This window comes from Solea senegalensis, linkage group LG2 (genome assembly GCF_019176455.1).
Source record: "Solea senegalensis isolate Sse05_10M linkage group LG2, IFAPA_SoseM_1, whole genome shotgun sequence".
In the NCBI taxonomy this organism is placed as follows: Eukaryota; Metazoa; Chordata; class Actinopteri; order Pleuronectiformes; family Soleidae; genus Solea; species Solea senegalensis.
In genome coordinates this window covers 1,360,841-1,385,948 of record NC_058022.1, presented here as the reverse complement: position 1 = coordinate 1,385,948, position 25,108 = coordinate 1,360,841, and the positions used below count along the sequence as shown (strand labels likewise).

The following is a 25,108-nucleotide window of genomic DNA, read 5'->3' as shown; positions in this document are numbered from 1 at the left end:
ATTTTCTGGCCCAAAAAAAGATTAAACAGTAATAAAAATAATAATTCTATTTTTATACATGTGAGTCAACCTAACCCGCAGTTTACACCATTTTCTGACATTTTTGGGTTTAAAAAAATGTATAAATTAATCCAAAAAAGAATCAACACATTCATTAATAATGAAAATAATAGTTAGTGTCCATCTTGATTGACACTTTACACCATTTTCTGACATTTAATGCGTAGAAATGAATCTGTTAATCGTGTAAACAACAGTCGGTCTCAACAACAGTGAAAATATTTGTTATTTATCGTCTTATTTATCACACGTATTCGTAAAATAGTTGCCATGTTGTCGCCAAATGTGTAAAACATCAATTTCACATTTAATAAGAATTTCAGCAGTTCTAGTTTTTGACGTGTGGAAGGAAAAAAAATCACAACAATAACGACGTATTAACGTGAATCTCACATGCAAACATCTTTTCCTCGTTTAACGGGAATAAAATTTTAAAAGATTATTTTACGACTGCAGGAAAAACAATGAGCTCACGCTGAGTCTCCTCTGTCACACACACACACACACACACTGTTTTCACTGTCACTGATGCTAAGCTGTGAAGAAGCAAACACACACTCACCCAGGTCACATGACATCACACACACACACACAGTTGAATAATTGAGCCGTCTTCTTGGGTCTGATGTCCCGCGCGTCTCTGCTTCTCGTCCACAGTTAAAAGTAGAAAATCATTGTTACCATTTCCACATTAAAATTCCTCCTCTTTCATGTGGCTGCGTCGTGGTTTGGCTCACGTCGGAGCGCGGCCATCGGCACAAACGCAAAACCAAACACCAACAGCCGCGGACACACACACGGGCGTGTGCTGCATTCTTAGTGAGGACCCTCACAATGAATGTGTTTCCTAGCCCCTTAACCTAAGATTAACCATCAAACCTAAGCACCTATGCCTTAACCTTACCCTAGCATAAACTTCTTCGAACCCTAAAACCAAGTCTTAATCCTAAATAATCCCTTTAGATTTGTGAGAACCTGCTAAAATGTCCTAGTACTTTATTCTTAGTGACGACCCTCAGAATTAATGTGTTTTCCTAGCACCTTAACCTAAGATTAACCATCAAACCTAAGCACCTATCCCTTAACCTTAACCTTACCCTAGCATAAACTTAATTCTGACCCTAAAAAAAATCCCTTTAGAGTTGTAAGTTGATTTAAACAGCCTTAGAACTAACCATAACCAGTTAATGACTGACCCTAACCTTAACCTAACCACCATTCAAATCTTTGTTCTGTCACCAGTTCATCAGAAATGAGGTTCTGCCTCATCAGGACCAGGTCAGTGTTTATGCTTGGTCCTTAAGAGGTAACAAGTACAAGTACACACACACAACAGTCTGAGTACATAAGGCTTTCTTTAACCCTTTACCTTAACCTTAACGACTAAACACTTAAACTAAACCTTAATACAAAAACGTTGTTTGGTCCTCACAAAGACATATGTACAAGTACACACAGACACACTACAAATGACCATATTAACCTGGGATTATGTTTTAACCCAGGATTAGGATTTATCCATACAGTTTATCGTTTTTCAAACGTTTTTCCTTAAACACGACGTTGTCTCCGTCCTCACACAGTGATTCTGTAGGACACAACACTGCGTCGGTGAGTTAATCTGACATGGAATTGAATGCTGATTAAAGTTAATCCCACTTTGTCATGGTTTATCGACTCTGTCTTTATCTGACGCAGTAAAACACGACAGAAGCAGCTTTTTATTAGTGTTTGTTTAAAAAAAGGGAAGTCGTGATTGACGAGCTGACGTCATGAGGACAAAGACACCTGGAAACTGAGGAAGTTCCATCACTTAAATTTAAATCTAAAATCTAAATACAAAGCTGCGTCTCTTACTATTATATTAATGGGATTATTTTTATATTTGATGAATTTGGGCATTATTTTCTCGAATAATCAATGTTTTTACTTCATAAAACTACATTAAAAAAACACGATTATTTATTTATTTATTTGATCAAAATAGTAAAGTTGTTGTTGTTGATGTTCTTTGGTAAACGAGCAAATTTAAAAAAAAATCACTCAAACTGATGAAAATAGAGTTCAGTAAAACTGATGGTGACATTTTCTGACTTGTTAGACGTGGCACTGCAACAATACCCTGTCTCTCTCTCTCTCTGTCTGTCTCTCTCTCTCTCTCTCTCTCTCTGTCTGTCTGTCTGTCTGTCTGTCTGTGTGACAGAGGCAGTAAAGTACAGGTCTTCTGTCCCCCGGTCTATAAAAGAATAAAGAAAGCCTCCAGAACGTTATAATGGACATAAACAATATCTCGGGTTAATTACTGGGCCTGAGCTAATTAAAGAAAGTCCCGGTCGTTTAAATACACGGCGGCGGACGCAGGAATGCAGGACACAATTCAAACGGGCAGAAAATAGACGAGCACTCTGTGTAATTTTGGTCGTGGACTGCGGAGAGAAAGAGAAAAAAAAAAGTGTAATTTAAGCCAGGGATTATTCATTTAACGTAAAAACAAAAAGTCCTCATTTGAGAGAAGCAGCGTGGGACAGTGTGTGTGTGTGTGTGTCTTTGTGAGGACATCCTGGCTGGTCCTCACATTCTTTAAGGCTTTAAGGGTTATGTTTAAGCACTTAGTTGTGATGGTTAAGGTTAAGGTAAGGGGCCAGAGCTTTATCTCAACGAAGTGTCCTCACTATGATGCTATGCAAACGTGTGTGTGTAATCCTTATGTTGTGGGGACCTAAATCTGTTCTCACAGTCACATGATCATTTCCAGTTGAACATGTTTCCAGGTCAGGATTATCTTAAAGCAGAGGTCTCAAACTTGTGGCTCGAGGGCCACATGTGGCTCTCCAATCAGTTTCATGTGGCATCATTTCATCACTTAGTATCAAATTATACTTATCGACTTATTTCTGTGTATTTTTTTTGGAATACATTAATTTTGTGTCATAAAATCGCTTTTATTGTGAACTTTATCATCATCATCATCATCCTCCACTTATCCGTTTATATCGGTCCATATGAACACAGACACTTTTATTTTGAAATCCTGCGAAACCACCTCTCCTGAACACTTGTTGTTACCCAAAAAGTTTGATTTCCTTTTATTTTTTTCACTTCACCGGCCCCCTACTGGCCAGACTACATACTCATTGGCCCCCAGGTCATTTGAGTTTGAGAGTCCTGGGTTTAGGTCAGGGGCAGGATTAGGATTAGGTCAGTAATTATAGTTAAGGTTAGAGTTAGTCATTCAGGACATGAATGTAAGTCAATGTAATGTCCTCTGAGGACATGGAAACCAGTGTGAGTGTGTCTGTCTCAGTGTGTGTGTGTGTGAGTTTTGTTTGTGTCGAGTTGCGATGTCCCGTTCAGTCTTTGAAGCTCCTGGTGTGGTGTTTTTCTAGAGAGCATTGATGTGGACGCGCTGTTTTCCACACACACACACACACACAGACCTCCCCTGATGCGTTGGCAGCATCGCAGGCAGAAACAGTTTCTAATGACATTCATCTGCAAAGCGTCACAAATGCAGGGCAGTGTTTTCAGGACAGTGAGTTACTAATAAAGTTACTTTGTTAAGGGAAAATCACAAAAGATTTTTGAGCAAATTTCATGTGACTGTTGTCGACTGTGACGACGGCGTCACGGGAACAGATCAGACCATTAAGAGAAAACTGCTGCTGTGATTTTCCATCAAGGTTTTTACCACATTCTCACTGTAATTCATTCATTTCTGGTGCAGCGCTATGACATGCATTCATTTGTCGGTAGATATGTGAACACGTAACATGTAAATATATCCATGAATTTTTTTACAGCGTGAAACTATTTTCAGGACGTACACTTTTGGTGTTTTCCCTCCGAGTCGTCGGAAGTCGCGCTCGTGACTCTTCTGTGATGATGTCACATGTTAGTATCGGCTCAGCTGAACCTCATCAGAGCAGGAGCTAAAAAAACCACCAGGGACCAGGTTCTGTCACTGTGTCGTGGAAAAGAGACTTCAGAATCGTCTGTGGGGGGCGTGACCTGTCACGACTCTGCTGTTTGTTTGTTTGTCACACACTGAGATGTGTGTGTTTCAGTAGCTACTGTCGCTCGCTGCTGCTGCTGCTGCTGCTGCTGCTGCTCTGATGTGAGGCAACATGAAATACTCTGCATGCTTGAGAAAGAACAGCAGTAAATGACACTGTCCTGTGGCAGATGAGTACCATGTGTGCGACAATAAATTACACTTTTTTTCTTCTTCTCCTTTTCTTTTCGTCTGCTTCGTAAACATTCTCACACATACTGAAGAAAAAAAAAAAGTATGTATTTTTGTCCCTCGGAGACATTCCTCTGTGTGCGTTGTCTTTGTTGTGTCTTTAATGACTTTTACAGCCTCTGTCTGTGTCTTCAGTTGTGTTTTTCAAACATTCTTGGGCTATTTTCTCTGTAACAGACGACCGTTCTCTTCTGCTGATCACAAAGACTTTTCTCCGTCCTGACCCTGACGAGCTGCAGGATCTTTCCCTCTGACTCAGTCTCACCAGAGCTCTCACACACACACACACACACAGAGACACTGGGTGGTTGGAAAAATCATGACGATTAATAATGGCCTTCGTGAAACGCTCGTTATCCTAACAAAGCGAGGCAGCTTGACCTCAGATATTTAAAGAAACTGTTTCTCTGTGTTTTATTGATGTTGGCGGCGTTTGTGTTGCTCCGTGCTCGTTTCTGTGGCGTCACAAACGCTTTTGTCCACTTCTGTGGCGTCTGAAGTTAGCGTGGGAGCTTTTCATTGTTCCACCAAAAAAACCTGCCAGACTCCAGCATTCATCTGTGTATGTAGCTTCAACTAATAGCTGATCAGCTTAGCATACATAATGTGGTGACAAATATCAAGTTGGAGTCATCATTAGAGGGCTACATTAGCTTAATGTAGCTGGTACCAGCAGATGGCTAGCTTAGCCTAGTGTTAATATGGCATTGAAGCCTGTAGATGGCTAGCTCATGCTAGCCTTCCAAAGTTAGACACAACCAGCTCTTGTACAGTTCATGAAGTTGATATGTAGCTGGAGCCAGATACTGGTTAGCTTAGTATAGCATAAATATCTTGGTAAAACCAGCAGATCGCTAAATTGGCGTAGCATAAATATGTAGGTGAGGACAAATTAACTCGGCATGAATATGAAGATGGAGTCATCATTAGATGGCTAGATTAGCTTAATGTAGCATAAATATATATAGCTGGTACCAGCAGATGACTAGCTTAGCTTAGTATTAATGGTGCATTGAAGCCTGGAGATGGCTAGGCTCATGCTAGCCTTATTCTATTAGCCACGACCAGCTCTCCTACAGTTCATGAAGTAGCTTTTTAGTTCAAATGTAGCTGGAGCCAGATGCTGGCTAGCTTAGCTTAGCGTAGCTAAGGCCACCAGATGGCTTAGTTAACTTAGCATAAATATGTAGCTGGTACAAGCACATAGGTAGCTTACAGTAGCTTAGTGTAAACATGGCATTGAAGCTAAACGATGGCTAGCTCATTTAAGATAAACATCGAGGCAAGGAACGGCCAGCTAGCCTTTTATCTGTCAGACACGATTAAATCTCCTACTGTTCAGGAAGTAGATTTAGTTTATATGCTGCTGGAATCAGACACTGGTTAGCTTAGCTTAGCATAACGTCATAGGTGGAGTCAACAGACAGCTAGCTTAGTTTATGATTAAAATAGCTAATGAGGAAATATTATAGGCCCGGTTTGTGTATATAATTAATCCTGAGCTCTAAGATGATGACGTAACGATAAGAAGAAAATGATTGCATGTAAACAGTGAGATTAAAACGATTCGTATTCTGATTAAAAACACGTACGTGGTTTAAAACCTGGACTTTAAGTCATTTGTCATGAAAGAAAATATTACTCATAGATTATTGCTCATAATCTGAGTCCAGTGAGTCAGGCAAACAGGAAATAAACTCTCAGTAAATTAAAGGACTTTTTTTTTTTTCTTTTAATTATGAACTCGCAAATCTCTGTAATTGTGTGCGTGTGTGCGTGTGTGTGTGTGTGTTACTGACCGTGGGCTTGTGCGGCTGAACTGTGCGAGTATCCGAGTGCGAGCAGCGCTGTCTCCACCAGCTGAGAGAAGAGGATGTCCTTCCTGACGAGGACAAACTCGGCGTGCTCCTCCCGTCCCTCGCAGCCGTCCGTCTGAACGCCGCCGTCCGTCTGCTCCACCACGCAGAAGACGGGAATCATCAGACCTGTGAGAGGACGGGAGGTTTGTTGTTGTTGTTGTTGTTGTTGTCTGGTTTGTCTGGTGTGTGTGTGTGTGTGATCAGTTTATCCCTCACACACACAAAGAAACATGTGGATCTGATTGTTGTTTTTTTTAGCTTCACTGTTGACTTTAAAACGACACCTGAACGTCTGAAAATGTGCTCAAAAACAAACATTTACTGCTGTGTCGGAGACAGGCTGTCATAATAACCACTCCCTCACACATGGACGTGGAATTATCGCGGAATTTAAGCTCATTTTTGGCCTCAAACTGGAAGAAAATTGTGTCAAAGTCATGATTTTTCCGGCAATATCATGGACAACTCTGTCAAAACATGACCTCGCTGTGGATATTTCACCCTCGTGATTTTAAATAAATACACATTTTTCTAATTATTCTCACCTAAACAAAGTCAACTCTCACACGTTTTTTAAACTTACGTTACCACGTACTACGTAACATGTGGCATTTCCTGTCACATGGTCGTCGCCCTCCTGTGGTTGAACCGCTGGAGACTTCACACAGACGTTTTTATTTTTACCCACAATAATCACAATATTCTGTGACTTTTATTCCAGCTGTAAATTCTTCTAACGTCAGATTATTATGCCAAACGACTAAATATGGGCTTTTTCTTTCCTGTAAGTTTTAATTATTCGGTGCAAAGTTTTTACAGTTTAACCACATGAACATTTCTTGCCTTAATCCTTTAAATATTCTCTCACAGCAGATTAAAACCAGGGATTTTTCCTTTTTGAAGAAAATACAGTTTGCATGCAGTCATTTGTGAGTTTAATTTTATAGATTTTATTCACCGACTTTCATTTGTTTGTCATTTTAAAAACAAACTGTAAAAGTGGGGATTAAAATTGATTGTGAAATATATCGGTGTTTTCGCAGATTATCGTCATCCCGTGACTCAGACGTGAAAATATAAACTCAGGCCAGGTGAAAGAAATGTGTTTAATATTGTGGATGAAACCAAACACACACACACACACTTGGCGTCCCTTCAGAGACTTTAATGGTCTCTCTCCTCGTCCACATGTGGACGTTGTTGTTGTGAATCACAATATTAACTATTAACAGACATGTGTCTCATCACTGAGCTCCGTCACATGTGGACTCTTCCCGTCTCTAAATGTCCAACTTGAATCCATATGTAAACGGGATTATTTAACACAAACGTGGATTATTTTTTTGCCTGTCCTGTACAAAACAAGGAAAAACCAAAGAAAGTAGAGAAATACATATTAAAATGATACTTAACTGGACTTTAAATTGTCATTGTAATCTGTAATTATTTTACATTTTTGAACGCCAAAACGGACACACGTCTGTATTTATTTAATATTTGTTCTCACTTTCATAGTTTCAAACATAAATAATCCTCATAAATTATAATCCCTTGGTTTAAATAATGCAAACAGGAAGGGTTTTATTCACCACTCATGATTTAGAATATTATGAAAAAGTGAGACGTGGATTCCAGATATCCAACTTTATTTACTCTTCAAATCAGAAAGGTTCCTGTTATTAAAGTGTAATAAAAAATAAGGTGTAATTAGTGATTTAAGTAGATTTTTTAGTTTTGTTGTCATCATAATTAGATCTGGATTATCAGTATTCAGTTGTTTACGTTTCCTGGCTATAGTTTTTAATACTTTAATGTGATTGGTTTGGTCGTAGTGTGGACGCCACACATTATGACTGTTAAAGATTTCTATGTTCTTTGTGTTAGTCAGGGTCCACCGGGGTCCTTGGAGTCCTTGAAAGTTTGTGAACATTGCCCTAAACAGACATGGGTCATTGAAAGTTCTTGAATTCTGTGCAAGAAAGAAATTGATATTTAGGTAAATGTAGCTGATCACCCAAGTATGTTCCCATTCAGTTTTGGTAAGAATTCGCCCACTGATGATATCACAAAACATGATCGAATTTTCAAGAAATCCCATTCTTTTACAATGGGAAAAACTTTAAAAATGACCAATCATACCTCTGTCAAAACTCATCAGATTTGAACAGAATTAGATACGTGTATGTAGGATCAGACTAAAATCGGATCCAGATTATGGATTTGGTGTCATTTTAAATGTATATGGTCACCCTAGTATGTTCCCGTTACATTTTGGTAAGAGTCGACTCACTGATGACATCACAAACCCAATCTTTTGGCAATGGGCAAAACTGTTCAAGTCATCAGATTTAAATGGAATTTGGTATGTGGATGCAGGATCAGACTCTCTATCATTAGACTAAATTTCATCTGGATCAGATTACAGATTTGGTGGCACTTTGAATGTACCGGTTCAGTCCGATTGAACAGGTTCAGATGTGTATATCTCAGGGACATCTTAATTCATCATTTTGAGTAGATTGGGTAGATGATGACTCAAGTATGTTCCCATTAAATTTTGGTAAGAATCTGCCCACTGATGATGTCAGAAAATATGATCGAATTTCATGAAGTCCCCATCTATTCAAAATGGACGAAACTGCAAAATATATATTGATATCTCTGTCAAAACTCAGCAGATTTTAAAGACATTTGGTACGAGTTTACAGGATCAGATAATCTATCATTAGACCAACTTTCAGAAAGTTCATCTGGATCCAGTGAAAATGTAAACATTTGTAAAAACGCAGGTAATCTTGTCTTTCGTCTTCACACACACACACACAGGTCTCTGTGTCTGTCCACGATAATTCCCACTGTCCCGTCCTCCGGGCTCGCTCACACTCTCGTTTGCCCGCTGCACCAATATCAATCCGTCCTCTCCAATATCAGCCTTTTTTCCTAAAAGGCTTTTGGTTTGGAGCCACCTGTCAGCGGGCAATTCATTAGAGCTCTCTGAAGAAATGATGGACTATGAGCATTAGGCAACGTCCCAGCTCTAATAACACACACACACAGAGGCATGCATATGCTGCCTATTCCCAGCACACACACACACACACACACACACACACACTGATCCATCCCACCCGTTGTTTTAATCAGTCAATTCCTATATTTCTATTTCCTCCTCATTAATCACCCGCCTCCTGCTCCCAGTCCTCCAGCCGCTCATGGAGTGAATTACACACTGGAGCACGGAGCCAATTCAAGTAAGTGAATTTCCCCCAACAGGGAAATATAACTGTCAACACACACAGCAGCTCTCTCTCTCCCTCTCTCTCTGTCTCTCTCTCTCTCTCTCTCTCTCTCCGAGTGTCCTGTGTTTTCCCGCTGACTCGATCATCTGCACTGGATAATGTGATGTCGCCTCAAACCTCTTAATTCCGCTAACACTTACAGCGAGGATATTACAATAGGTGTTTTTCCCCATTTTTCTATATAAATTATGTATAAATACAGACTTGCCCAGGACCTGTGGTCCTTAAGGGGGACCGGAACCTGCTCCTAATTCAGCCTAGACCTCATTTGAGAGTTAGCGGTCAGGTGTGTCGTGTTTCTGTTTTGGTTAAGGTGTAAAAAGACATCTTCACAGATCAGGATGAATTTGGGTAGATGGGTAGATGATCACCCAAGTATGTTCCCATTCAATTTTGGTAATCTGGATTTAATCCAGATTATGGAGAACATGACATAAATTTATTGAGGCGAGTGGCAGCCATTTTGATGGCGTTGCTCTAACTTTCCCGAGGTTGAAAATCCGACTTGAGTAGGCGTTCCAGTTGAAACTTTCGGCTAGTAACTTGGGAATTCCGACTTTCAACTATACAACTGGAACGCACCAGCATCTAGCTTGTTGATATCGGGATGCAGTGTGGAATCATGGGAGTTCTGTGCGGTTGTGCTTCACGGAATACGCAAAAAAAAAATCAAGACAATAAAGTGTTCCCTTTTAATTTGTTTCTTAAAATGAAAGCTAGCAGAGACGATGAATGACTAAAATTAAACTGTTACCTTGAATATTAATATGTATTTCTATGGATTTAAAGAGAGTAGAAATGTTACGTACTGTATCTTTAACTGGTTATGGTTAAGGATAAAGTTTTGGTTTGGCTTTTAAATGAGTGACAGTCAATGCAGTGTCCTGACAAGAATAGCAGTGTGTGTGTAGTGTAAGTGGGTGTGTGTCTTGGCAGCCTTCCTTGGGTGTGAGTGTCACAGCGCAGACATTTGCAAATGTGGACATATGGTGTGTGTGAGTATGTAAATGTGTGTGTGTGTGTGTGTGTGTGTGTGTGTGGCGGCTGTGTGGTTTGGAGGAGACACGTCGAGTTTCCTGTCTTCAAAGAGAAGCCGTCATTATTACAGGCCAACCATGCGTTTAGTTCAGGAAACCCCTTCCTGTGTCCTCCCTTCATTCCCTGCTCACACTCTCACAGAAACATGTTCCTCTTTCTTTTATTTATTTAAAGGTAAAATAAGAAGATTTTAATTTGTAATCACATAAAGATTCTTTCGTCATTTGTCTGTCTGACTTTTAATCTCATAACTGTTCAACGGTTTGACTGACAGACTTCGAACTTGGCAGGAAACTTACACAGGACACCGGTGTGAGGACGCCGTTTTTTGGATTAGAATTAGGAGGGATTTTGATAAAAAGTGTGAGCTAACCTGGTTCAAATTTAACCACTGACAGATCATTCCTAGTAAACGTTTAGAAAATCCAAATCTTTGAACTGTGGAGTTCCCCAAGGCTCGAGTTTAGGTCCCCATGCTTTTTAATATCTACACGTTGACGTCGTCAGAAGGCGTGAGATATGTTTCTATAGCTACGCTGATGACACTCACCTTCACAAAGCTCTCTTTAGACATGAAAACTATGATTCGGGCAAATTTTAACCAATCACAGGGCCGTTCAAAAAGAGAGACGGCGCCTCCGGGTGGCTGTTACACGACAACAACTCTGCGTACATGAAAGTCCCTTTGGTGGAAAGAGTGACAGTTTGCCTCAGCTGCAAAGAAACCCTAAAAACATAAATAGTCCCAAAGAAAAATGGACAAAAAGAAAACATGTAAATGTGGGCGGAGCCTTTTAGAGATGGGCCAAATTCGTCAAATCTTCAGATTTCCACCTCGGAAAATCAGAGGAACTTCACCAACCCCGACATAGGATTCTAAAATGGCTGCCATCCAAAAATGTTGTTTGGTCTTTTTCTCTGGAACGTGGTGGACTCAGCGGTGACGTCACTCCCACTCAACAGTCGACAGTTTCATCAGTCCTGCCTAAACCTTCCATTCATCTTGTCACATCAAACACAACAATTCTTCTTCTCGTCTTCCCAACTTCCCCCCGTTGACTTGTTAACCTCTTCAACTCTTCCAAAACCACACACACACACACACACACACACACACACAATCCATCGTTAAAAGCTCAAACTGTGCAGCCGTGAATCGTCCAAACCCACAGAAATGTGTTTCTCATCCCACAGAAATATTCGGGGAGGGAATTTTCAGATTAATATTTCCACGCTATGCCCTGAAAATCCCTGCAGCAGGAGAGAGAAAAAAAACACCCATTTACTCAAAGTCACTGTAGATTTTTCCTTAAAATAATAGAAATATTCAAGAAAAAGACGTTTGCCGACACCCAGCACACACACACGCACACACATGCACAAACACATAACCGGGAAGCAACTTTCACAATGAATGCAGGGATCGATAACCCAGAGTGACTTTCTATAAATCTTATTTATATGGAGCAATCTCCTTTATTTGGTAAGGCTGTATTATACAGTTCCCTCCAGACTTATAGATTAACAGTGTCTGTCCCCGCAGAGCTGCCACACGACAACACGCCACTCTGAGCCAAACACAGCTCGCTCACTCACTCGCTCACTCACTCACTCGCTCACTCACTCACTCACTGCTTCAACCAAATAACCCTCAGACACCTGGTCATAGAAACAAGCATCTGCTGTCAAGCAAGACATTCAAAAAAATCAATATTTCTTTTTAAAAAGTATAATAATCTGTGTAAGAATGTCCTGAAAATTCACGTAAAGATAATTATAGTGTAATAATAGTTAGAATAACTATTCATGCACACTAAGGAGTGTTGTTGTTGTTGTAAGTTTTTCACAGCTTTAGAATAAGCTACTGCTACACATGTCATTTTCAGGTCAAAGGTCATGGGGCTGTGAAACATGTGCAAAACCAGTTTTGGGACATGATAGTAATTCAACTCCCAACCAAATTATCTGGGTGTGTTGGTCCAAATTCATGTATGTCCAAATTTAGTCAGACTAACGTGTTTGAAAAGTCAAAATTTAGCCAGACTAACGTGTTTGAAAAGTCAAAATTTAGCCAGACTAACGTGTTTGAAAAGTCCAGTTTTAGTCAGACTAACATGTTTGAAAAGTCCAGTTTTAGTCAGACTAACGTGTTTGAAAAGTCCAGTTTTAGTCAGACTAACGTTTGAAATGTCCAGTTTTAGTCAGACTAACGTGTTTGAAAAGTCCAGTTTTAGCCAGACTAACGGTTTGAAAAGTCCAGTTTTAGCCAGACTAACGTGTTTGAAAAGTCCAGTTTTAGTCAGACTAACGTGTTTGAAAAGTCCAGTTTTAGTCAGACTAACGTGTTTGAAATGTCCAGTTTTAGTAACGTGTTTGAAAAGTCCAGTTTTAGCCAGACTAACGTGTTTGAAAAGTCCAAATTTAGTCAGACTAACGTGTTTGAAAAGTCCAGTTTTAGTCAGACTAACGTGTTTGAAAAGTCCAGTTTTAGTCAGACTAACACAATAATTTCACTAGTTCTAGTGTCTCGTGATGTCTCGATGGCATTTCTTATTTATACTCAATGAGACAGAGACAGACAAAGCCTTTGGTTCGTACTTTGCGTTTATTTCCCGATGACGGACAGAACGGAGCCATAGCACGTGGAGGGGCAGTATAGAGTCAGTAGTCCGATCAGTCAGAAAAAAAGGGACGAAGAAGAGTCTATGCGGGCATTTAAAGATGGTGGAAAGTTTCAGAGAGCGTCATGTTGTCAAAAGTGACGATGAAAACACTGCTTATCAACAATCTCCCTCATCAGCAACACTGACCAGTAATATTCTTTATTAACTGGGTTTGTGTTTCTGTCTATTTATGGATCAAGCACAACAAAAATAACCCCTTCAATGATCGACGCTGCCCTCTAGAGGAAGTATAGACGGGCCTTTACCTCCCAGCGGTCTCAGCGGCGCTCCGTTGTGGCGTATGCGCGGCCCGGTGGGGCTGCCGTTGAGCTCCAGTCGTCCCTTCTTCCCCGGCGGCGGGAGGCCGCTGAGGTCCGGGCTGCTCCCCCTCCGCTCCGGACTGTCCTGCGTGATGGGACTGTCCCCTCCTCGCTCCATCCTCCTCCACAACCCCAGAGGAGCCCCAGCCAGAGAGAGCGAGTCTGCGCACAGGTAAACGTCACAGTCAGCATTTTAGAACGTCAGTCTGAACCTTTAAAGGTCCATTTTTAACACACAGCTGAGCCACGGTGTCACACTGTGACACGTTGCTTACACTTTATTTTCACTTCAAAATAAACTGCACAGCTGCTGCTGCTGCTGCTGCCGCTGCCAAATGTGTATTAATCCATGACTGAAAATAGTCCCCAGAACAGGAAAAATGCTCTGTTTACTTTAGCGTCTGCCAAACACTACACTGCCCTGTTGTTTACGGACGTCATTTTTGCCCTTTTTAAAAAGTGAAACGATATATTTGTGACCCTTTTGCGAGGCGGGGTTGTAGCTCAGAGGCACAGAGTTGTTGTTGGCAGAAAGAAATTATACATATATATACTGTACATATGTGTATATATATATATATATGTATGTATGTATAAACACAAACACCATCCCTGAGCGTTCAGTGGAAGAAATGCCGCGTGTGTTTTTAGACAAACGTTAAAATATAGAGAAGAAGAAAACATGGGAGTGTAAACATGTCTTTACAGACATACTCAACGAGACCCATAATCTTCACGACAAGTCGTAGAGGCGTGGCCTGACAGTAGCTAGAGCAAGTCGATTTACGTTAACAGTCGCAGGATACGAACTCTGCGCTCGTCTGACCCTGAAGCTAAATGTTGTTATAGATAGATGGATACTTTATTCATCTCACAGAGAAATTCACAATTATGTTTCTGTGAGTCCATTTTTGTCCGTGTGAATCATCCTGAAAATAATTTACAACTGCACGTTTTTCACGTAGGATTTGGTACGAATGATAATTTAAGTATGAACGGACTCACAGGCGTGTGTGTACGTTAGCAAACAAACTCATTTGCAACATTGAACACGTTATCTCTAACGTTCACTGTAAAATTCTAGATATAAAATCAAACAGGGACGTAATTCAGCTTCTTTTCTGCCTTCTTGCGTAAAATAAGATCATTTTTGTACGATTCTTTTGGGAAAACTCACATTAAATGTCACTAAAGTCACTCACATTGTCCCGATAAAGATAAACTACAGTAAAAATCTCAACGCTGAGTGGTTACCGTGACGACAAGTGTCTTTGCATTGACTCTGTCTGTTGTTAGGGCGATTTCCTTTGTCAACAGAGCGGATGGACGGATGTGATGTTTGCTGGCTTTTCCACACTTACATACACTATCTTTAATATGTATCCGTGTGTGTGTGTGAGCAGCCTCGTGGGTCAGTGTCCCCTGATAAGAGGACGTCAGCCAAACGTCTAATTCAGGGTAATGGCATTAGAAACGCTGCCAGGCCTGACAGTGAGGGACATGCGCCAAAGTATCACAGAGCAGCCAGCTCACTCACTCACGCCAAATGGACTGCTTTTATTTACCCACAAGCCCCTGGCCAATATCTGCCAGCCTGTGTGAACACACACACACACACACACACACACACACTGAAGAGAAAGAAAGAGACTAAAAACTATGTAAAAAAAATAAAGAGGGAGGAGCCTGAAGAGGTAATCATGTGATTCTGAGATTCAGCAGATTTGAACAAAACACTCACCCAGAGTAAAATACACACGTCTTTATTTTACTGTTTTACAGACTTTTTTTGGCAGGAAACTGAAGTTTGTAAAACACTCACTCTCTCACACCAAAGTCCACAGAGAAAACCAGTGATTTTAACATCACAGCACACAGGAGTTGTTGATCCACTGCTGCCTCCATCACTAAGTTCACATGTGTTATTTTGTAAATTTGGCGTTTGAGAATCTTCATTCAGTTTGACCTCAGTGACACAAAGTGACCACACGAGGCAGCAGAGGACCAGCAGCTCCTGTGTCCCTGTGAGCTAAAATCACTGATTTCTCTCTGAGGATAAACATTTTACAAACCTTAGTTTCTGTGAGATGAAGTGGCAAACATGTTTTTAATCACACATACATTCTATTAAATTAGATCTGTTTCCCTTTGTCCCCGCTAACCCCTCCCTCCTTCCCTCCCTCCCTCCTTCCCTCCCTCCTTCCCTTGTTCTATACCTTCTCCACTAACTCACTCTTACACTACAAATACAGTCATCCACCACAAACACACACAGACACAGCGAGTCTGTGTGTGAAGTATTAAGAGCTCGGGCAAAATTTCAAAATGAACAATAAATTAAAAACATTAGCGTTGGCGTGATTAAAAAGTGTAGCAGAGTTTATTAAAAGAGTTTTGATGTGAACTATAATTCACTTCAATAAATCCCAACACTAACAATGTTGTTGTAGCTACAGCCAAGAAGAACAAGTGAACATCGCCGAGCGCTGGAGTCAAACTCAGCCGCTGCCATTTACATCCACCGCGTCGCCACCGCGTCGCCACCGCTTCACACACACGAAGAGGCTGCTTCAGTTAGTGCTGAGTCAGCAGGCCTGTCCCTGCAGGTGTGTGTTTGTGATGCAGTTTAACAAAACAACACAATCCTCTGACAAACACGTAAAACCACTTTACTAATCAATACTTGTAATCAAGAACAGATGAAGAACAGAACAAATGATCAAACTCGTGTAAATAAAAGTGTTGTGACGCATCAAAGTCAGTTAAATGTCAAATTCTGTTGATTATTGGTCCATAAATTGTTGATCAGTGTTTGTCAAAACTGGAAATGATGACGTTTTAATGATTTCTTTGTTTTACGGAGCAAAAGAAAAGAGAAAATATTCACATTTATCACACAAAATAATAATGGATAAATTTTTCGAGCAGAGATGTGAAACTGACCTTCACTGATCAGAAAATGATCAATAACATGTTGATTTTCTTTAAGAAAGATAAAACGTGTAAGATTTTCTCAGAAAATAGTATGAGAAAACTTTATTTTCCACCTAAAATGTCAGAAAATATTAAAAATATTCTTTGTCAATATTTTTTTCGAGACATGAAACGGTCTATTGATCACTCAGTTTATTTCTATTCAGGTTAAAAGTCAGATTATAGTCAGACTAAGACAATAATTCAGTTTTATTAATGTCGTACAAACACATTAGTCCGACTAACATCAAGCTAAACTTAGTCAGACTAACGTACCTGGATAATGTGACTCATAGTCTGATTACTCCTGCATGTAAACACTTAGTCAGACTTCTGTGGGTTTTCTCCAGTCTCCTCCCACAGTTAAAAACATGCAGATTAGGGGATTAGATAAACTGGACACTTTAAATTTGCCGTTGGTGAGAGAGTGAGAGTGAATCATTTTTGTCTCTGTGTCCACACTGTGACTCCGCCTTTCACTCTGTCAGCTGGGATTAGCACCAGCAACCCTCTTGACCCTCATTTGGAGGATAAAGATGAATGAGTGAATGACCCAGGATTCATAACTAACTATAAAAAAATCATAATCCTGAACAGAATCTGTTTTTATCATCAGCAAGTCCTGTCCTGCTGTAGCTCCTCCCCCTTTCACCTCTACACACTCCTGCTGTGACGATCCCTATCAGGACATGTCCTCAGTCCTCAGAGACATCTCACCATCTCACCTGGACACACACACACACACACACACTCCATCTGGTTTTTAACAGATAAACTAAAATCCAAGTCTGTGTTTTCTTTTTCTTTCTTTCTTTTTATCAACCTTTGCTCACATGGTGCCATCCCATAGATAACATGTGCTGCCTAACCTTTAGCAGATATACAGTAAAGCGCGTGTGTGTGTGTGTGTGTGTGTGTGTGGTCACATGACGCAGGAGAAAATCCTCTTTATTTACTCGTCAGTGGAGACGAATATCAACCTAATCTGAGTTTTCACGAGAGCCTGCTTTTATCTGATCATTTAACATAACATTTCAAATCCGTCATTTTTAAAGAAAATGTGAGTTTTCTTCATTATTATTAGTTTAGATAACGGCTGAATAACATGTGACTTTATTTAAAGTGCAAACTTCAATCAAATGTAACCTGTGACTTCTATGATCATCAATAACGTCTGAAGTGACTGAAATAGAAAAATAAAAGCAAACATTTGACTCACTGTTAAATATTATTTATGGTTTGGTGCTTTTGTACTTGTGTAAAATGACGTTTATTCTCAAATAACAGCTTCTTAAATGTGAATATTTTCTGTTTTCTTTTGCTCCATAAAACAAAGAAATCGTTAAAAGTGAAAATCTTTGTTAGTTGCAGCCGTAAAGACGTCACTTATTGTGAAAAAAGATGAAACCTAATGTGTATAATATGCACTATATATATTAATAGATCTGTGTCTGTAGATAAGCTGTCATATCTTCTAGATTAGACACTGATCATAATCCATGTTCTTATAGATTACACTGTATTTGCTTATTGATCACATGTCACATGTTTATTGTCCCGACATAAAAAAACCCATTTGAACCACATGTAAATACAATAATGACCTGTGTGTGAACTGGATATCACCACATCCTCACTCACTCACTCACTCACTCACTCACTCACTCACACACTGATAAACACTAATCTGTTTTCGGGGATTACTCTTGGTCAATCCGCGTCGTACGAGCGGCGTGTAAACGCGGTGGAACACGCCTTTGATAAGAGAATCAGCGGCGAGCGACGCCGTCGTCCATCGCCACGTATCTGTTGCCAAACAATGAGATTATTATCGGCCCGCTCGCCGCGGCGCGATAGCTGCAGCTGTTAATGAAGACGAGATAAGACGAGCTGTTGGAAGAAAAGAAAGATGGACCAATGTAATGTGTTTTTGATAAGACCAGAGTCCTGACACATTTCCCAATTTATGGCCTCGCTGGGCAACTGTCATAAACACTCCTCACACCAATGTGTACAATTAATTATTAGGCCATTTCCTTTCAAAGAAATCCTCTTAAAGACACAGTGAGGGAGGATTTCTGTGGCATTTGTGATCAATAATTACGCACAAAGCAATAAAATGTCTCTAATGTCTCTAAAGAAACGGATTTTAGCCACTTATGAAAAGACGGCTAATAAAATCTATGTTTGTTTAAGTCTATGATATTTAAAGAACACGTTCACGTCTTTATCTCACTGTGAGACGGACTTTTCCAACCACTCACTCTCCCACACCAAAGCCCATAGAGAAAACCAGTGATTTTAGCTGGCGGGGACACAGGAGCTGCTGGTCCTCTGCTGCCTCGTGTGGTCTATGGGCTTTGGTGTGGGAAAATCTGTGGCGTAAATACATGACATTTGCTCCTCCCTTTGAGATTTTAACCAATCACAGAGCAGTTCAGAGATTGGTTGTTCTTTCAAGTTCACAATATCTTCACAACATGTTCACGTCTTTATCTCACTGTTAAACTGAAGTTTATAATCCACTCACTCTCCCACACCAAAGCCCATAGAGAAAATCAGTGATTTTAACATCACACACACAGGAGTCATTGATCCACTGCTGCCTCCATCACTAAGTTCAAACGTCTTATTTTGTCACTTCGGCCTTTGAAATTCTTTGTTTGGATTTATTTCAGTGACACCAAGTGACCACACGAGGCAGCAGTAGAGCAGCAGCTCCTGTGTCCCTGTGAGCTAAAATCACTGGTTTTCTCTATGGGCTTTGGTGTGGGAGAGTGAGTGGTTTACAAACTTGAGTTTCACTGTCTAACAGTGAGATAAAGTGAGATATTGATGAATTAAACTGATAGTGTGTCACCAATAATCTGATTAATCTTCATATTTTGGCTCTGACAGCAGCGATGTTTGTCCCGTATCACGTTTGATTCTGGGCCACCGTCGTCTCTTTGTTTTTGTTAGTTTTTCTGATGATGATAAGCTTCACTATCAAATTCCACATTATTACACGTTGTAGTCATAACAAATACACACGATGCAGACACGCCCGAGCAAATGGAAGAGTGGGACACAACAACAAACACACCTATAAACAATACGTCCATAAACACACACACACACGTAATTCAAGGTCAGTCTAAACTCTTTAAATCACACACTGATCGTTAGAGTCCACATAAAAGCTGCTCTACACTTTTTAATTCCTGCTCTCCTTTCTTTTGTTTTGTTTTTTTTTTAAATCGTTTACCTTAGTCTTTATTTTTGTCAACTGAAAAAAAACACGTGATGTGAAGTCGTCTCCGGCTGTTTGAGGACATGAGGACGTGAGAGGTTTGAACAGCAGGTCAGCGATTTAAAAAGATGTAATGAAGGAGAAGGACCCTGTTTTTATGTTTCCTCCTGCACACACACACTCTGTAATCTCACTGTATCAGGTCCACAGCAGTGAACGCTCAGGTTTAAAAACAGCATCCTGAAAAGCAGGATGAGACGTTCAGGTGCGTCTGTAAAAAACAAAAAACACAACTCACCCTCAAACACAGCTTAAAGCTACAGTATGTAAGAATTTAACCACCATTTACACCTGCGTTTAGGTGATTTTTGACGAGTGTGGGCGTGTTTAATGACTCAGCAAAGATCGCAGCTTTTTATTCCGATCAACGGGAACACGAAACCTGATTGAACGTGCTAATTTCTTCCCAGAGTCAATGCTAAAGCTGCGTTCTATTTACATGAGGAACTCGGAGAGAGAAGTCGGAAATTGGACTAGCCATTGTTGATGTTATTTTGCACACAAAAACATCGTGACAACCTGTCCAGAGGTTGCATTTCAGTTGAAAGTTCCAACTAGTAACTCGGAACTCACATTTCACACACCAGAAATATAGGTTACAAACTAACTTTTACCAACATGGACGTATTTAATCACCCTGCAATTATCGCAAGTTTTGATCGGCTTAGGAACACCAGTAAAAACAGCCTGAATATCATTGTTTTAGGCTGAAAATGACCTAAAAAATACACAAGAGTCTTAATAAATTTAAGTTGTATGCTTTTTATAAAGGTTGTGTACGTTATTTAGGCTCTTCTACGTAGAGAGACTTATATGTCAACTGTTCATCTTTCTTCACCCTAAATATATTGAACTAATTATGTTTTCATGTCTTTAAAAACAGACATATTGTAACTTATCACTGTTTTTTATCTAAAGTTCAGCCTTGTAAAATCCCCGCTCTGAAACGTAAATCACTGCTTAATTAGCTCTTTATTAATGTCAGATCGTCTGTTTATACATTTATAAATGCGTCAAATTCAGTCTTTGCATTTATTATTGAGAGAGAATTCTTGTTTAATGTGTGAAAGCATGAAATATGAGCAGAATGCGAGGGTGAAGTAGAAATTCAGTGAATTGTGCCGTTGTGTTGTCCTGCAGCAGCGATGCCTGGAAGCCACTTCCAGTTGACCAACACAAAGCTGCGCCACAGCCTCTACAGCCTGACGGACAGCTCCGCCGCCGGCTCTGAGGACGAGGAGGCCGAGGCCCCGCCTCCACTCAGCCCGCTGCAGAAGCTCACCAGCGACATGTGCAAGGACGAGAAGACCATCAAGGACCTGATCATCGGCCGCAGGGTCGGCTTCTACAAGGTGCGCGGGGAGATCGGCTGCGGGGCTTTCTCCAGGGTCAAACTGGGCTTCCACGCTCTCACCAAAGGTATTTGAATCTACGTCACCATAAGTCTGCGATATCTAAAGAACACGTTCACGTCTTTATCTCACAACAGGAAAGTGAAGTTTGTAAAACACTCACTCTCCCACACCAAACCCCACAGAGAAAATCAGTGATTTTAACATCACACACACAGGAGTTGTTGATCCACTGCTGCCTCCATCACTAAGTTCTAATGTCTTATTTTTACAGTTCGCCATTAAATGTCCTTCGTTCTGATTGACCTCAGTGACACAAAGTGGCCACACGAGGCAGCAGTGGACCAGCAGCTCCTGTGTGCTGTGATGTTAAAATCACTGATTTTCTCTATGAGGTTTGGTGTGGGAGAGTGAGTGTTTTACAAACTTCACTTTCCTGTTGGAAAAGTCTGTCTCACAGTGAGATAACGATGTGAACATGTTCTTAAAGACATCGTAGACTTAAACTGACGTAGAAAGTTTGTAAAAATCAGTTTTTCCTCCTCCTGTGTTCAGACAGTGGCTCAAGCATTTCCGTCTCTTCTTCCTCGTAGACAAAGTGGCCGTGAAGGTCCTGGACAAGACCCGGCTGGACGCTCAGGCCCAGCGTCTGCTCTCCAGAGAGATCAGCAGCATGGAGTCCCTGCAGCATCCCAACCTGGTGCGACTGTTCGAGGTGGTGGAGACGCCCAGCCGCCTCCACCTGGTGCTGGAGTACGCGGGAGGAGGCGACCTCCACGACAGGATCTGCACCAAGGGCAAGTTTTCTGACAACACCAGCAAGGTCACGTTCGCGCAGATCCTCTCCGCCATCAAATACATGGTGAGTGCTGGAGTGCAGACCAGTGAGGAAGCAAATGTAGATATTTATCATTTATCGACAACGATACCTTTGATTCTTTGCTCTGCAGCACAACAACAACATCATCCACCGCGACCTGAAGGCGGAGAACGTCCTCTTCACCAGCCGCGGCTGTGTGAAGGTGGCTGATTTCGGCTTCAGTACGCAGGTTTCAAACCTCAACAACGGCCTGGACACCTTCTGCGGGTCTCCGCCGTACGCCGCGCCAGAACTCTTCAAGGACGAGAGTTACCTGGGGCCGCCGGTGGACGTGTGGGCCATGGGCGTGTTGCTCTTCTTCATGACCACCGGCACCATGCCATTCCGCGCCGAAACCCTGGGCAAGCTGCGGCGCTGCATCATCAACGCCGCCTACACCGTGCCTCCCTGGGTTCCCGGGCCCTGCCAGAGGCTCGTGAAGGGAATCCTGAAGCCGGATCCCACCGACCGCTACGCCATCGACCAGATGCTGGGCTGTGATTGGCTCTTACCGGTGGAGTTTCCCTGGTCACTGGTGCCGCACGAACCTGTGAGTCCTTTTCAGAGTCTGCTGGGCTCAGAGAGCTGGGACCTGGAGGAGGAGGAGGAGGAGGAGATCAGGAGCTCGCTGGAGGAGCTCGGCTTTACCGCGGAACATCTGCGCCACAACCAGCTGAAAGACATCCGCTGCCCCGTCACCGGCGTCTACAGGATCATGGTGCACCGGGCGCAGAAGAGCCGGGGCTACGACTGTCCGCCTGTGGTCCGAGGGATGGTCAGGGACCCGAAGAGGGAGGGGCTCCGGGCCTACAGGGGCCTCAGACACACCTCCAAGCTCTGTGTGCTGTCATGAACAACCAGCGGTCTAAGAAGATGCAGAACACAGACGACTGGATTTTAACTCATCCAAGATGATTCTTCAATTCTGGATGATCTTAGTCTGACTAACGTCGGACCGTTAATCTCATTTGAGATGGAGTTTAAGTCGGAGGAGGCGGAGCCAACGACCGATCAGAGCAGTGCTTTTAGATTGCTTTTTTTTATATTTTACACTTGTGTACAAATGTGACTGAATAAAAGCCAACGACGTAATAAGTCATAAAAAATGAACTTTGTGTTATTTTATCATGCGCTTAAGTTCTTCAACTCAAGAACCTGGTGAGTTTGTCACGGAGCAAAAGCTCCTGAAGAAGTTCTTTTATGTATGAAAATCCAGAAAAATGCAGATGTTAATTCTTATTTTTCATAAAAAGTGATTCAAAAGTTGTATTTTGTAACCTGCTAAACGTTTTATGTTAATGTATAAAAGCCCAGAAAACTGCATAAATACAAGCGTTAATCCTTATTTTCCTTCATAATTTTCATGAAAAATGATTAAAAATGTGTGTTTAATGTTGTTTTGTGGAGCAGGTGCTTCCTGCTCCTCTTCATCATCATCATCATCATCTTCTGTCTCTTTGTTTGTCAAACTTTCTCCTGGTGTCTGTGAGTCAACAGCAGCTGGCAGCAGATGATCCTCTGTGGCCTCCTCAACCGGTCCAAACCGGCCAGAGCCGACCACAGAGACCACCCCCTTTCACCTCCTCCTCCTCCTCCACCTGCAGGGTGCAGCAGCAGATGGTGGCGCTGCCGCAGAGACATCTGCCGTCCAGACAATGGACGCTGTTGTGTGTTTGGACTTTGACGGAGCAGCAGCTTCACTATTGTCCTGAGCTCCATACACATGCAGATGAGTCCAGCAGGGGGGGCCCACGCCGAGGGGGAGGGGTCAACTATTCCACCACAGAGCGAGCGAGCAGCTGACAGGCGGAGACACATTTCACTAAAGGTCTGAACTTTTTTTTACTTTGACTTCATTCACACAGAGTTCACGAGGTTTAGGGGGAAAAAGTGAAAACGTCTCAAACAAAAGTCATTTCTTATCTTTTTATTGAATATTTTCAACAAAGACATTTTAAATAAGTTTCTTTCCAACATTTTTCCATCTTTTCATCATACAAATAAATTCATGTGAAATTAGTATTTTAGCCCTTTTCTTAAATAAAAACTTTTTTCCCCAAAATTTTCTTTTTTTCTTCATAATACAAAAAGCCGTAATAAAATGTGTAATTTTGTAACATTTTCAGCTTCATTGAGTCACTTTCTGAAGTAAAACCTTCAAAGAAAATGCAATTTCTGCTGAAAAATGTCCATATTTTTTAATCATTGTTTTTTCCTAAAGTGAAACCTTTAGAAAAAAAGCCGTTTTTATTATTATTAATTTTTTTTTTCAGTATCAAAGTTTCTAAAGTGAAACCTTTAGAGATTTTTTCTTGTTTTTTTGTCATCGTTAAATTTCTAAAGTGAAACCTTTAGAGAATTAAGACAATTCTGGAAAGTGGGAAACTTTGGCGCTGAAGACAACTGTTGTCATGTTGCTCAGCAGAGAGGACGCCTTTAAAAAAAGTCTCTCTTCTAAAGACGCCTCTTCCTCCGCACCGCTTCTTCTCCTGCTGCGCGTGCGTCAACGGTTGGCGACGTCGGCTCTGCGGGAACCACAGGACGCACGAGTCGCTTCTCCTTCCTCTCCAAACCTCATCCGCACAAAGAATGAGGGTCGACGTGTCGCTCTCGTGGCATGCCCGACCTCGTTCACATAAAGAATGAGAGTCATCTTGGCATGGACGGGTACGAGAGACGACGGTTGGCGGTCGGCCGGGGGGCCCGCCCCTTTTTCCCTTCAGAGGAGGGCGGGGCGTGGGCCGGGGGCCGGCGCCGCGTTGCCTGGACTTGAATCCTCCTCAGGAGAATCCAGGACGAGCAGAAACAGGGTCACCCTGATCGTCAGGATGAGTATTTCCAGATAAGAAGCTTCACAGCATCTGAGCACAAATGGAGACCGGAGTCCAGGTCCCAGATCAGCGGCCGGGGAGGCTGATCTCAGGAAGCCAGTCGTTCAGACCACGACTCTCCTCACAGAACACGTGCAGCTTCTCCAGGGCTGGATCCTCCCAAGAACCTTCAGCCGGGTTCTGTTCACACAAGAAGGAGAGAAAGACACCATGAGTCTCTTTGAGTCCAAAACAACAACAACAACAGGACCATGAAACTCAGTCCAACCATCAAAAATATGGTTTTAGATGAAATAATGTGATAAAAACACAGCAAAAA

The 25,108-nt window shown here is 41.6% G+C and overlaps 2 protein-coding genes across 4 annotated transcripts in view; one reads left to right on the top strand and one right to left on the bottom strand.

Annotated features, from left to right (window-relative positions):
• Positions 1–13,645, bottom strand: part of satb2 (SATB homeobox 2) — a 40,684-nt gene extending 27,039 nt beyond the window's left edge. For all 3 annotated transcript variants that reach the window (XM_044019467.1, XM_044019468.1, XM_044019469.1), the window contains exons 1-2: positions 13,429–13,645; positions 6,103–6,288 (exon numbers count right to left, since the gene is read on the bottom strand). In XM_044019467.1, coding sequence (XP_043875402.1) covers positions 6,103–6,288; positions 13,429–13,600 — 358 coding nt within the window. In that variant the 5' untranslated portion in view covers positions 13,601–13,645. The remainder of the gene's footprint in view (positions 1–6,102; positions 6,289–13,428) is intronic.
• A 6,826-nt stretch (positions 13,646–20,471) lies between these two features.
• LOC122784508 (serine/threonine-protein kinase NIM1-like) lies at positions 20,472–23,373 on the top strand. The gene is made up of 3 exons (XM_044049813.1): positions 20,472–21,166; positions 21,693–21,961; positions 22,050–23,373. Exons 1-3 carry the CDS (start codon positions 20,893–20,895, stop codon positions 22,809–22,811), a joined length of 1,305 nt encoding a protein of 434 aa, XP_043905748.1. The 5' UTR covers positions 20,472–20,892; the 3' UTR covers positions 22,812–23,373.
• The last annotated feature ends 1,735 nt before the right edge of the window (positions 23,374–25,108 follow it).